Genomic DNA, 12,612 nt, shown 5'->3' with positions numbered 1-12,612 from the left:
AGGAGTTAGTATTTGCAAGTAGAAATTAATATTTAGCAACTTCCAAATTGTGTACAGTGAATCACTAATATTCCCGTGTTAAAGGAGGGATTGCCCCGTCTGCCCTTCCCCTTGAGCTTGCGACATCTATATAAAGTTAGCGTTGGTAGGAATATAGGGATTCGCGGGGATGTGCCTTCCTGGGGTCGACAACCTCTCACCAAGGAGAATGCACGAAGGAGCATAAAAGCTGCACACAAGCGTCTTCGTCTCGACCCTCTTTATTCTTATTTGTAGCCGGCACCTCAACCCAGACAACAACCATTTAAATACTCCCAAAATACCTTTTGAAACCTCTTGTTTTATTGTACTTAGTTTTGGATTTTAAAATGTTAAGACATTCTGTATTCCATTAATGAACTACGTTGAAATCTTAACTGAAAGGTAACTAATGTGACGTGTGTGATTTCAGAAACGTTTCAAGTTTATATTGAAGAAAGTTGAAGTTGAAGATTATTATTATCGTATCTTGAAATATTCTTAAGACTATTTATTCGTCGGGACTTGTTCCTTTATCAATGTGAAATGTATTGACTAGAGACTTCCAAGCAATTTTATTCCACAGACAGTGACTAACTGAATGAAAATGCGTCTATGTACATTTTGCAGCCTTCGTTAATAAGATAAACCTCACGTTTACTATGTTACTGTTGTTAGAATAAGTTGGGCGAGGTTATTTCGCAAGAGTGTATCAATTTAGCCGAGGGCCGGTGCGCGGAGTGCGTTCACAAAGCGCCAGATTGCGGTCGAGCCCATTCTCGGTGCTCCTGTTTCGCTGACAGCGGAATGCGATAACTAAAGTGGGTTTTGCCGGCGACGTCGTCGTATTTTGGTTACGATAACACCCAGTTAAACAGAACTGTCCGTTAGCCGGAACGAAAATCAAATAATGAAACAAATTGTTCCGAATGTCCACGCCTATCTCTGTATTCACAGATATGATGATAAGCTGTGCTTTGGCTATTGTCCAATTTCGAGTAATGACGCGATTGAAGTAAATTTTATTATTTCGCCGACAATCGACATTTAAAATCTAATGAATTATTCAATCGGTTACCTCAGAAGTATAAATAGATAACAAACCGATTAAGTTAACAACATAGTTGAGCATCGATGTTACTGTACTATTAAAGTCGTTAATTTCCGTCGCTGCTTATTATCGCGCCGTTTGTGTACATTCCACAGGGCCAAGGCCGTTTGAAGAAAAAAAAATATGTTTGTTTAGATTTCTCAATTTCTGCAACATTAAAATAATGATTGCTATAATTGTTTCTCTAAAAACGATTGAAATGAAATTCCACCGCTTTCCTTCTAAAGTAAATGTTTCTTTTATGCATGTGAAACTTTTTGCTCAGTGTTTTGTTTAAACAAATAAATTCTTATGATTAATGATAATTTAATTTACGGTGAGACCATTTCTCTTCTTTGAGTGAAACTCCACAATTTGAATATCGCGTCTTTGTCAATGGAAAGTGCGTTGCTTTTCTGCGGCTCGATGCGTTGCGCCCGCGCCGTCTCTTTGTGCGATGTTCTCGATAGTTTCACTCGCACACGCCTTTTAATGCCTTGGGTTTCTTTTAACTGAACACTATTCGTTCAGTGCGGGTAAAATGTCATGGCTTCTCTGGTAAACAGTTCACAGATTGTCATTGGATTCGTTTTGAACCTAAAAACTAATCATAGGAAAGGCCAATATCAATGTCATAATTGAATATATTTTGTTGTTTGAATCTGGCCATATGAATAACATGATGCCAATCTCAAAAAAATCTTAGCTTACAATCAGGTGCTGCATTGTCTTAAAACTAAGAACCACATTAAATCTATACATCAAAGGAAGTTTAGATGGTACTTCCTGAGTTTTTGCAATCCTCCAATGCAGTTACAATTAGCGCGACTTTTTATTAATATTTTTCAATATTATCTTGAAATAAACCTACTTGCTAACCACACGAAATAAGGTTTGCGGCGACCTGTGGTGCTGCCAGTGCCGCCACGCTCCCATAAACACCTCAGCTTGATCTACTTTGTCCTTAATACCGAGGAAGTTGTCTAACATTGAACACTGACGTTTTATTACCAGGCAATGAGATTGAAAGACTGGAAAATAATTGCGTCTGACAAGATCAAATCCTTGATTCTTATAGAAAACACTTCGTTTTCCCACGGCTTTATTCGATAATATGAAAGATCACAAAATATCCTTGATGGATGATGCAAGGTTTGCTGCAATACTGCCATTACGAGCTGAAAGTAGCCCGTGAAACTGTGACGAGACCAAGTCACTCACATTCTCTCGTTTCGTATACTCAACTTGTTCAGTATTCAGCGTGTTAACATTAAGTTGTAAAATCTACGTTGCAAACTAGCAAGTTTTCTTGACTTATTGCTTATTAGACCATAGAAAACTGTTTTATTCAGTAAACTGTTGCTGAGCAACAGACGCGTCGAGAGCTGCCAATAATGGATAAAGCTAGTTATAATTTTATCCGTGGCCGATTTGTAACGTAGCAGCGTGAGGCGTTAATTTGCCGAGGGAGCAATTCGGAACGGGGACATCGCGCACTCCGGCGACTCAACCGAGCCGGTGAGAGGCAAGCGCGTTGACCCATTTTGTGCGTAAAACGGTGGGTTGGTGCTAGGAATCGATGATAAAACAGCCGAATCTCGAGGTCTCCGCGGCGCTCGCTGATGAATTCGGATCTGTGTCAGGGTCCGCCCCCGCTTACTCCCTATAATACACCCTTCGCGCCCCTCTGCCTCACACCGACAGCCAGCCCTTCGGCTGACGGTTGACTCGTAAAACTTAGCTATTTGTGTTTCACCTTCGTTACCCTTGTTTAATGATTTGGGGTTACCGATTTTCAAATTATTGGTAGAGAAATTCCATCCAATATAAACATGACACCTACATTTTGTTTACACAGTCATCTTATGTCGTTAAATGTATTATTTGTAATAATATATTCCCACTTAAAAATAGAAATGCCTTTGACATTTTAACATTTTACGTATAGGTCAATTATAGTTTAGGCAACGCGTACTTGACCAAATTTTTTGTTATTCATACGCTTCCATGAAATATTGTAGGCTTTAATATTAGAATGGCGGCCCCCACCCCTCGCCGGTATAAAGAAAAGTTGTTCAAGCTTGAGGTCAGTTCATTTACATTCAAAAGTTACTTTCAAAGGTTTCTACAACTTTGAATGCTCTAATGTTGTAACTGATTGCTGTACTAAGAAGATTTTTGGCCTAAAAATAAAAATATTATAATTAAATTTCTTGAAACCCTTAAAGTGCTCGCCTTTCCGAATCTCCTCTAATGTTTGCTTTCACGTAACAGGTCACGGTAAAAAAGACGCGCCTGAATCGCTTCATCTTAAGATGATAATGTCGATCACAATGAATGGAACCAGGTAGTGATCAAGTGGTGATCGACCTTTCCATCGGCGTCACCTTCGCGGCAGCCTGGCTGGCATTGTCGCCTCCGCCAGTAGGAAGCAACGCACAGAACGCTATTGGGCTTAAGGCCACTTTCAATGCACCATCTTTTACCTTGTGCCCCTTACTTGCGATCTGACCCGAAACCGACGTCAGCGACCGGCGCTATTGAAGCGAGTAACATACACGTTCTTGGAGACCTTTAATTATCATTTTGTTTCCCATTTTGTCAACTGTTGATAAGTATTTCAACTATAATAATTATCATAGTTTACAATATTCCACCAGCTTGCAAAGTTACCTATTCTTGTAGATATTTCCCAGTAACCAAGCGTGTAGTGTGCGCCTCGTCTATTTTTTTTTAGTCAAACGCTACTGATTTGCCATGTAGGTCAAATGCATTACGATGTCAAATTTGACCCCGTTTTCCTGCTTACGCCAAGGCATAAATTATAATTTTAAGCTTTATACAATGTTTAGCTTGTTGTTTAGGTGGGAAACCCAACTGATTTTTTGATGACAATTCTAGAGTATATATAAACTATATACAAACTTTCTTTAGACGTTCCTGATACGATATAACAATTTACACACGAGGCAATTTATAACCACGCGACGGATACTAATTAACGCATTGTTAAGATGTAGGAAAGTAGAACGGGGGCGTCAAATCCAAGGTCTCGGACGTAGCTGAACAAATTTTATTTAAAACAATCAATTTCAGCGTTTCCAACCTTGGAATGAACTTCATGTGTTAAGAAAACCGTATGTTGACAAAAATATTGCGTTTGATCGATTACTTTTTTACTTTCGTATATATGTATTTGGAAAAACGTACTATCTTGCGTTATTTAAAACGTTTACATTTTTGTTCAAGCGTAATCTTCAGCAGAACATAGTTATGAAAGTTTATACAAATAATAACTCGCATAAAAAACAGCCTTATTTCTTTAGCATGCACATCCAGTTCAGTTCGCGTACGAAGACTGAAAGTGTACGTCCGTCTTGATGTGTGCGGTTGCGGCCTCAACCGAGTTTTGTCGATGCTTTCTCGGAGCGGCGAACCGGGTCGCGTTCTCGTTGCCGCTGTAACGTGGAGCTGGTACTGAACTGGTGCACTGGTACCAGCCATGCGGCGACGAAGCCGCTGCCGACTCTACTTTGCGCTCGACGGCGACGCACGCATTCCCGCCCACACCCGCCATGTGTCACGGCTAAATAATTGACATTGTTAGAAATCGCTCCAATCAACTATGAACGAGCACACCACGCCTTTATACCAAACCAACACATCTTTACGTGATTTCCATACTATTTGTTTACAACTTTTCTTCGTATATTTTTGTTCCGAATCTCATCGCTACCTACCTGGTTTAATTATAGAATTTGTAAGCTTATGTAATACCAGCGAATACCCGTCAAGGGTATTGCTAAACATTTTCAAGGCATCAATGTACTTGCTTTGATTTGAACGGTTTTTTGCGAATAGTTCCTTATGTTCGGAAGAACCTTTGTTTATTTTTATCTTGCGTGTTTAGGAAGCAGACTGGCTTTGCTTTAAATAAACCTAAATCTAATTGGCAGAGACGAACCTCACGAGGACCGGGTGATATAATTTATATCGGACTGAAGTCAAGGTCTTGTCAATGATTTTAGCCATATACTAAATAAACGCATATACCAATACAACTGGAGGTCAAACAGGTGCGGTGTGGTCTTGTTCATTTAATAACTGGATACCAAATTAATAAAATTACCTAACGTAAGGGTGAGTGTTTGTAATTTGCACCCACAACACATTGTTTTATTTGTAACAAAACCAAATTGTTTTGTTAAAAATTAAACAAGAAATATAAGCATTTTGAATGGTAACAGTGATGTCTATACGCATCATATTTATTTTATTAGTTGGGCCGATAATAAGCAATAAGTCAAGTCAATATCATAAATTTGCACAGACTTGATATCTGTTTACGTATTCATGGTAAAACAATGTAGAACGCGGTGCACTAGGGCCGAGGTGGCACAGTTTCTTGTTTAAGTTATAAATCAATTTGCCCCAGTTAGATTAGCGTTTTCATACAATACGGCGTTACACTGTGCCATCGAAATCTTCGCTTTCCAATGGCCGTATTGCCAAATGTTGGGTTTGTTGCGTGGTACGCGGGTTGCGGATTGTGTGTCGGTTTCGGTTGCTCGCGCTCTGCTCGCCCACCATTGCCTGCTGCGACTCGCGACACTACGTCACGTACTACACATGTGTCGTTGAATGTTGCATAATCGTCTCGCATACTCTTGCTCACATCGCTCTTTGTATTTAAAACATGTTAAGTGCCGACATAATCATTTCAAAATAATCTTACCGTGAGCGGATACGACTTCGTCTTGTTAGCACAAGATGCCTTTGATCTCGAGCGTAGAATTCTCGTAGACATTGAGTTACATTGTGTAACAGTTTATGTTTATGTACGCCGATAAGTGAACCTTTAATACACGAGATGCTCTCTACATTTTGTGGAACGTAAGGTTGTTGGAGCTTTCACAAAGTCATTTAGCGTATAAAGCGAGGTAACACCGCTTCAGCTAGTGCGAATTGAGTTTGTGAATTGGTGCGCCCGTCGTCGGCCTCGCTCGCTCACTCGCTTCCGCCTCGCAGCTTATCCTCGCTCGAGGTGCCCATGATAATCTTTTTGTTGCGAGCCTTGATCCCCTAGACCTTGCCTACGTGTGTGTCGTCTATTGTTTAACACTATATCAACGTTTTGATTTCCTTTCTAGGTATAATCAGCAAACCGCCCGCTCCTCTTGGTTGAAGTACGTAACCTTTTTATTTTATTCTTATTACCTACAGTATTGATAATACATTCATTAGTAGCTCACTGCTAGACAATTTCAATTTTGCTCTAAGTACTAGAATTACGTAGGGTAATGAAGATTTTGTATACGCGGCTTTTATATTTAGGCAGCTGTTGGTTTATTAGACCACGTGCTAACAGGTAGGCGTGCGTACACCGACGTCACTGCGCTCGGCCTATGAAGGTCGTGACGTAACGACTAAGTCTCACCATTATTCAGTCAAGTCTGTCGATCCATCGCTCGATTCCTCACGAGGCCAAACGCTCTATTGCAAAGGTTAGTCTCTTTATAAGAAATGATTACGTCCCGCTTCCACACGCCACATTTTCGTAATGAGTGACAGAGAAGGCTGACTTCAAGAACTCCACAACCTCATTCAATTCAAGCATTCCACCAGGAAACAAAAATGTAAGGGCAATAAATTCAAATTAAAATGTCCTCAATTTTAATTGCTTTATGGGTTTTGCAATATTTGTTAGCGTCACCAAATTTTATATTAATACCTGCTCCTCAAGAACATTGTCAGTTACTTACATACATTGTGCTATCTCTAATGAATTTCGTTGAATTGAGCTTTAGTACACAGTACGTAGTTAATGTTTTTGGACGCTGGCCAAATAATTTGATTGTAATCGTTCCTCGTGTATACACGGGCAGATTATTTGCAAAAGATCAGGGACGTTGCGTAACCAAACTCAAGTTTCTAAAGTTTTCTTTGTTCGTTTGAATAAAAATTAGTACCAAAGGAGTGCCCAGCCTTGTTTATTTTATTATCTCGGAATAAGCAAACGAAGAGCTTAACATTGTCTACTTACTTCATCTTGGTTGCAGCGTGTTTTGATATATTCAAAGATACTTGTCGATAAATTACGATGGTCGTTTATACTCGTAAATATAAAACCTCCTTTATAACAAGGAAACATAATATATTGTTGGCGGTTTTGTTCATTTTTTGGTGACACGTGATTATGTTTATCTATCAAAGTCGAACTGATAACGCCGTATATAATTTAATGATACCTATCGACATGTCGATTCTATCAATACTACTACACGTTCGTCCACTTATGGCATAATTTCTCGTGATATATAATTCATATTGCTTCCTTATTTGTTTAGTTGTAATTTCAGCCGTCCTCGTAACTAATTCTTCGCTAAACAAAGCTTATTGTTTTTAATTATCCGTTTATTTCTGGATAACCTGATTGAGATCCTGAGAATTCTGTTATAATTGTGTGCCAATTATATATCGTTTTGTTTTCCACAGACTGTACAAGTAGTAGACATAATATTGACTATATGTGATATCTGACACATAGTGGGTGGAACAAAATTCAAGCCCTTTACCCTGTAAGCCCCGTGATCATGGCTCACGTGGGCATCGGTCACCTTGCGCGTCCCCGCGCTTCTCGGACGAATAGAGGTGGAATTTAGTTCCGCGTACACTTGCACTGCTCATACAATCGTCACCGAGCCGAATACGATTCGCAAAATGTTTATTTATGTTACATTGCATTCCGTTAACATAATTATCCTTCCTAGTACTCCTAAGCCTGTCTCTTAGCTCGACAAAACCATGTTTCAATTTAATTGTAAATGCGTTCAACAAAGGAATATAAATAAGGTATAATTGAACGTAGTTAATTTTCAGCGTTGTCTATCTATCGATGCCTACTTACGACAGGAAGGACGATCTTTGTACCATTGGCAACCCTCAGACGTACCCACATTAACATATGACTGGAACTCTGTTACGGGGACCTATATTGCTCCTCTAGTGTCAAATTGTTGTGATTTTTCTGTAAAACCAATATATTTAATAATAAAGATCTTATTATGGTTTTAAAATCCTTATCAAAGTTTCCTTAAAATAGCGGAAACGTTTGATTTGACTTTGACATTGAGTGCTTATTGTTACACATTACCTACAACGGACTGTGAGACGACAACTGCCGCAGCCTTGGCTGTATCGTGTGTTTGATTATTCAACACGTCACACCTATAATTTGCGTTGTTACCATGTATCTGTATTAAACAACAGATCAGCATACGCGTGGATATGTGCTTACATGCTTTATAATATAAATAAAGATGTTTGTGTCGATCCCAGCCGTTGTAATATTTAAATAACAATTGCCGTCCTTGGCGATACGACATAGCAGCAATTAAATTAAACGAGATTAAAAAATGTTTTTAAATTTTTCCACAGTGCGATTATGTCATCTATAGGTACGCAGAATAGATAGTTAGAATAGCTACCGTCTGAAGGTTAGTATTCATTTCGACTTGACCATGAATGTTCTTTTGCCAAAAATTTCGCTAATGACAGGATCATTGTAATTCATACTGGACCAAATTTAGTTAGTTCAAACGTATTTTAACTATAAAGTGTATTGGTTGCACTCGTAAAGGTTAACATAAAAAGATGAAACGGACCACTAACGGCTCAAAATACTTGCGGTGAGATATAAACCAGATTATTAAAATAAAACATGCTGGACTTAGATTATTTGTGCTATTCAATATTCAACGTACATTATAATGAAATAAAGCAGTTCCCTATTGACTATTTTCATTTTAATGTGTATTTTATCATGTCTATGAACGTTAATAATTCTTTTGTTTCTATTTAACAATATAAAAAAAGATTTTTAACAGGAATAATGCATCTACGTGGAGGAGACAAAGAGGTTAAAATGCGGCATTTTCGCAAAGATTGTTTCAATTTCGTAGGCAGATAAGTCAGGCGTTTCATTTCCGGTTGAAGGATATTCTACCGTTTTTTACGAATCGTCAATTGCCTTGTAGATTACAAGCAAATGCCTAACCTAAATTATGACGAAGGATATTTTTCCTTAATATACAATAAGACTGCTTTGTATTACATTAAATATGTCACCGGACGGACATATGATACAATGGGTTCATTTGTTAACCGTTGTAGATACGTTTACTTGTACAGCATGAAGGCGGTGGCGGCCTCGTATCCACTTTAACCATCCATTATCAGTTGTCGGCCAGATGCATCACTGCAAATAATCGTCTCTGTAAACGAACATCTTCTTAGACAGATCATCTTGTACCTACGTAGAATTTCCCTTCTATTATTTTTCTTGCCAAAATTAATTATTTACTTGATTATTAAACGTCTACCAGTGGTCTTGATCATGTGTGTTATTGTATATTTCTTTTAATTTTTTGTTGGTTTCATGGGTAGAATAAATGTATAACAGACATTGTAGTCGACTTTATATCATATTGCATTATTAAGGACAACGTGTAATGAAATATCTTTTAATATAATAATAATACGACTGATACGGTAGGAATGTTTGTTTGCGGTAAACAAAGCGTCCTTCACGTTCAGTCGAGGACCCTTCTGTTGGATCGTCCTCAGGGCGTCTGATTCATACACGAGTTATCGTTAAGAGGGCATTGCTCACTGGTTCCTCCCCCCTGATCCTGACAACCGCGCCCGCGCACCCACTGGCCACCGCCACCAATGCCTAAATAAAACTACCCATAAGCGTATCAGAGTCAGGGCACTCGATTGTTCTAAGTCCTTATTGCGTGCTATTGTCTGCCAAGCGTCCGCCATTTTTATTATCATTGATTGCAAATTTATGACCACATACAATTGTCACCCTTATCAGGTCGTTTATACATGGTTTGATGAACTAATTTAGTACGTGAATATACAATCAACATACCAATGTATTTTTAATAAGTAGGAAATACGATAATGTGTGTCCTCGTTTATTTGTCCTATTTTCGTAGCGCTGAAATATTTTTGTTTCCTTGGAGTTTTTTCCCTGTGGACGTTATCCTGTTGGCTCTATCTTTAGTTTGCTTTTACCTTGACAGTTTCTTATATGTTTTTGTTTTCAAATCTTTCTTGCATTTATTTGAGTTTCATGGTAGTTTTAGTTGCTAAGCTCTTAAAATTTTCGTGCAAGTTTTGTCAGATAAATCAATCTCTTCTGCTTTCAATTTTTCCTAACGATTCCAATCTAGTAAAACGACGCTGAGTGGACTTAAATATAGAAGAGGATGCGAGCAGGTCGGATGACATCTATAATAAGACCACGGGAGACCGTTGATACGTACCACTGAGATTGCCTAAGCTTTCACGGGTTGTTGACTCTCGCAAGCTCACTGCCCGCATATTTTTGTAACTGAACAAAATAAAGATAACATGAACATATTTAATGTTTTATGACGATTTATTAAGCACATTAACCACGTTCCAATTGTTGTGCACGTAAAATATAAGCGTTTAGTCTCTAATTACGTGCATTTACGGCACTTTACGACATACCATGAAGTGATAAATCAAGGCTGCTTAGACTGCTATTTAAAATGAAAAATAACCAGACTCGTACGGTTAGGTTTCATTATCATAATAATGCGTGCTTGTCGCGATTGGTTTGACAGTGCATTGTATAAAGGTTGTCCAGGGCAAGTAAAGGGCAGGCAGTTTTCCAGCTCAGAGTCACATTGATCCAGACTTATTTCAAATAAACAGGGACAACAATTGTAACAAGCGCAATGTGTTAATATATTTTTGCAAATTAGTTCTATATTGGTAACACGGTTGTTCTCACTATTAAAAGTCTCATCAGAGAAGATGGTGTCGTACAAAATAATCATATTAGTAATGAAAAAAGGCTATTGTTTACGGCACCGTGCACCTTTTTTGTTACTGCGGTGGTCCCAGCGGTGGGTGGTCGACCACAAAAGCATAGCCGCTACTATTTTCTCTGCATAAGCCAAAAAATACAAAAGATTTATATTGGATTGATTACAGTTTTGTCGTTATCCATGTCTGGGGCCTAACTTTGTATACATTCGAGGTCCATTTTTGGTTTTTTAAATTGGTTGGAATCAATCAGGAGTTGTGACCCAGAAATATGAACTTAGAAAATGAAATATAACCTAGGAATATGGGTTTCGGAAATATATAGGACTGAACATTTAAGTGTGAACGTCAGACTGGATTTTAAGTAGAGTGCCGGTTGCGTCAACACATATGTGTAATTTGGGTTCTGGATATTATAATGACGTGTTTGCGTCTGAAATGCTTGAGAGAGCGATGATTCACGTATTGTTAATCATGATAGGAGTGGTCCACTGAAACTGAATGTAGGTCGATCGGGCCGCTCCATTTGCCACCGTAGCGAACTGTTGATCGACCTCGGATTGATAGTTGCGCGCCAGATATCTTATCTAGCCAGTGGTGTAGAAAGCGTACCTACACGGCCTCCCACCTTTCGATCTGATAGTGCAGACAACATATCTAGCTATATGAATATGTCACATATAAATGACACATTTCCTAATAAAATGACTAATTGCTAGAAGCCTTTACTCATTGTGGTGCAAGTTGGTCGTCAATAACAATAAGTAAACTATATTCGACGATGAAAGCAACGAGGATGTCACGCCCTAAGCCAACCGCATGTAGCAGATAAACGTAACTTTATCATTTTAATAAATCGTATAAAATATAAGTTTATATAAAAAGACATGTAGGTAATTCGGTTTGGTAACATCTTTACTTACATAAGTTAATTCGTGTCTTAGTCGACGCTGACAGTTTCTGGGTCGCACCGATTAAATTCACTTAGCCTACTTTTATTTAGTGCTGTGACACTTTTCATGTTTGACATAATTTTCTGTTTCGCTGTACACAATTCACTAATTGACACGGAAGTTTGCCGAGTATACTTTCATAATAAATATTGTTGCAACACTTCAATTTGTTGCACAAAAAATTACATCTCATATATGACGTGTTTTTCGACTTATACGCTTACTATGCACATCTGTTCTCTATGATCCCTGTTGTGGCTCAGCCCTAATTCACAGAAAAATGTAATTACGTGGAATACAGGCCCACTTTGTCTGTGTACCAGTATTCCTTGTCATGTGTCCTACAACAGACAGTGTTTGTCGACGATCAGGCACACTAGCACAGAGCGATAAGCTCGCTAAAGCGAATAATTATTTATACTGAATGCAGCCAGTAATTAAGAGTATCAGAGAACGGTGTTACTTGGCCACAACCACTGTTTATTGCTCTTCGGCCTCTTAGTGAAAATAAAGTATATCTGGTAGTAATCGAGTAACTTGCACATCATGATTTTACATATACGTCAAATGTTTTCATTGTGTATTTAAAACCCAGGCTTGCAATAAATTTGCATGTAGAGCTTGTCACGTGGTAATTTGTGCACGTTTACAAATACTGATGTGCAAGATTTGTGAAAAATTATC

The 12,612-nt window shown here is 38.4% G+C and overlaps 1 protein-coding gene across 4 annotated transcripts in view; it reads left to right on the top strand.

Moving 5' to 3' along the window:
• Positions 1–12,612, top strand: part of LOC113231599 (protein roadkill) — a 53,229-nt gene that overhangs the window by 26,364 nt on the left and 14,253 nt on the right. For 2 of the 4 annotated variants that reach the window (XM_026465964.1, XM_026465962.1), the window contains exon 2: positions 6,259–6,294. The exons of the other annotated variants lie outside the window; for them this stretch is intronic. Coding sequence is in view for 1 of the 2 variants with exons in the window: in XM_026465962.1 (XP_026321747.1) it covers positions 6,259–6,294 (36 nt within the window). In the remaining variant the exon portion in view is untranslated. The remainder of the gene's footprint in view (positions 1–6,258; positions 6,295–12,612) is intronic. 4 annotated transcript variants of the gene reach the window in all.

Source organism: Hyposmocoma kahamanoa, unplaced genomic scaffold (genome assembly GCF_003589595.1).
Source record: "Hyposmocoma kahamanoa isolate Upper Pololo Valley unplaced genomic scaffold, ASM358959v1 66, whole genome shotgun sequence".
In the NCBI taxonomy this organism is placed as follows: domain Eukaryota; kingdom Metazoa; phylum Arthropoda; class Insecta; order Lepidoptera; family Cosmopterigidae; genus Hyposmocoma; species Hyposmocoma kahamanoa.
This window is presented reverse-complemented; position numbering and strand designations above follow the sequence as displayed.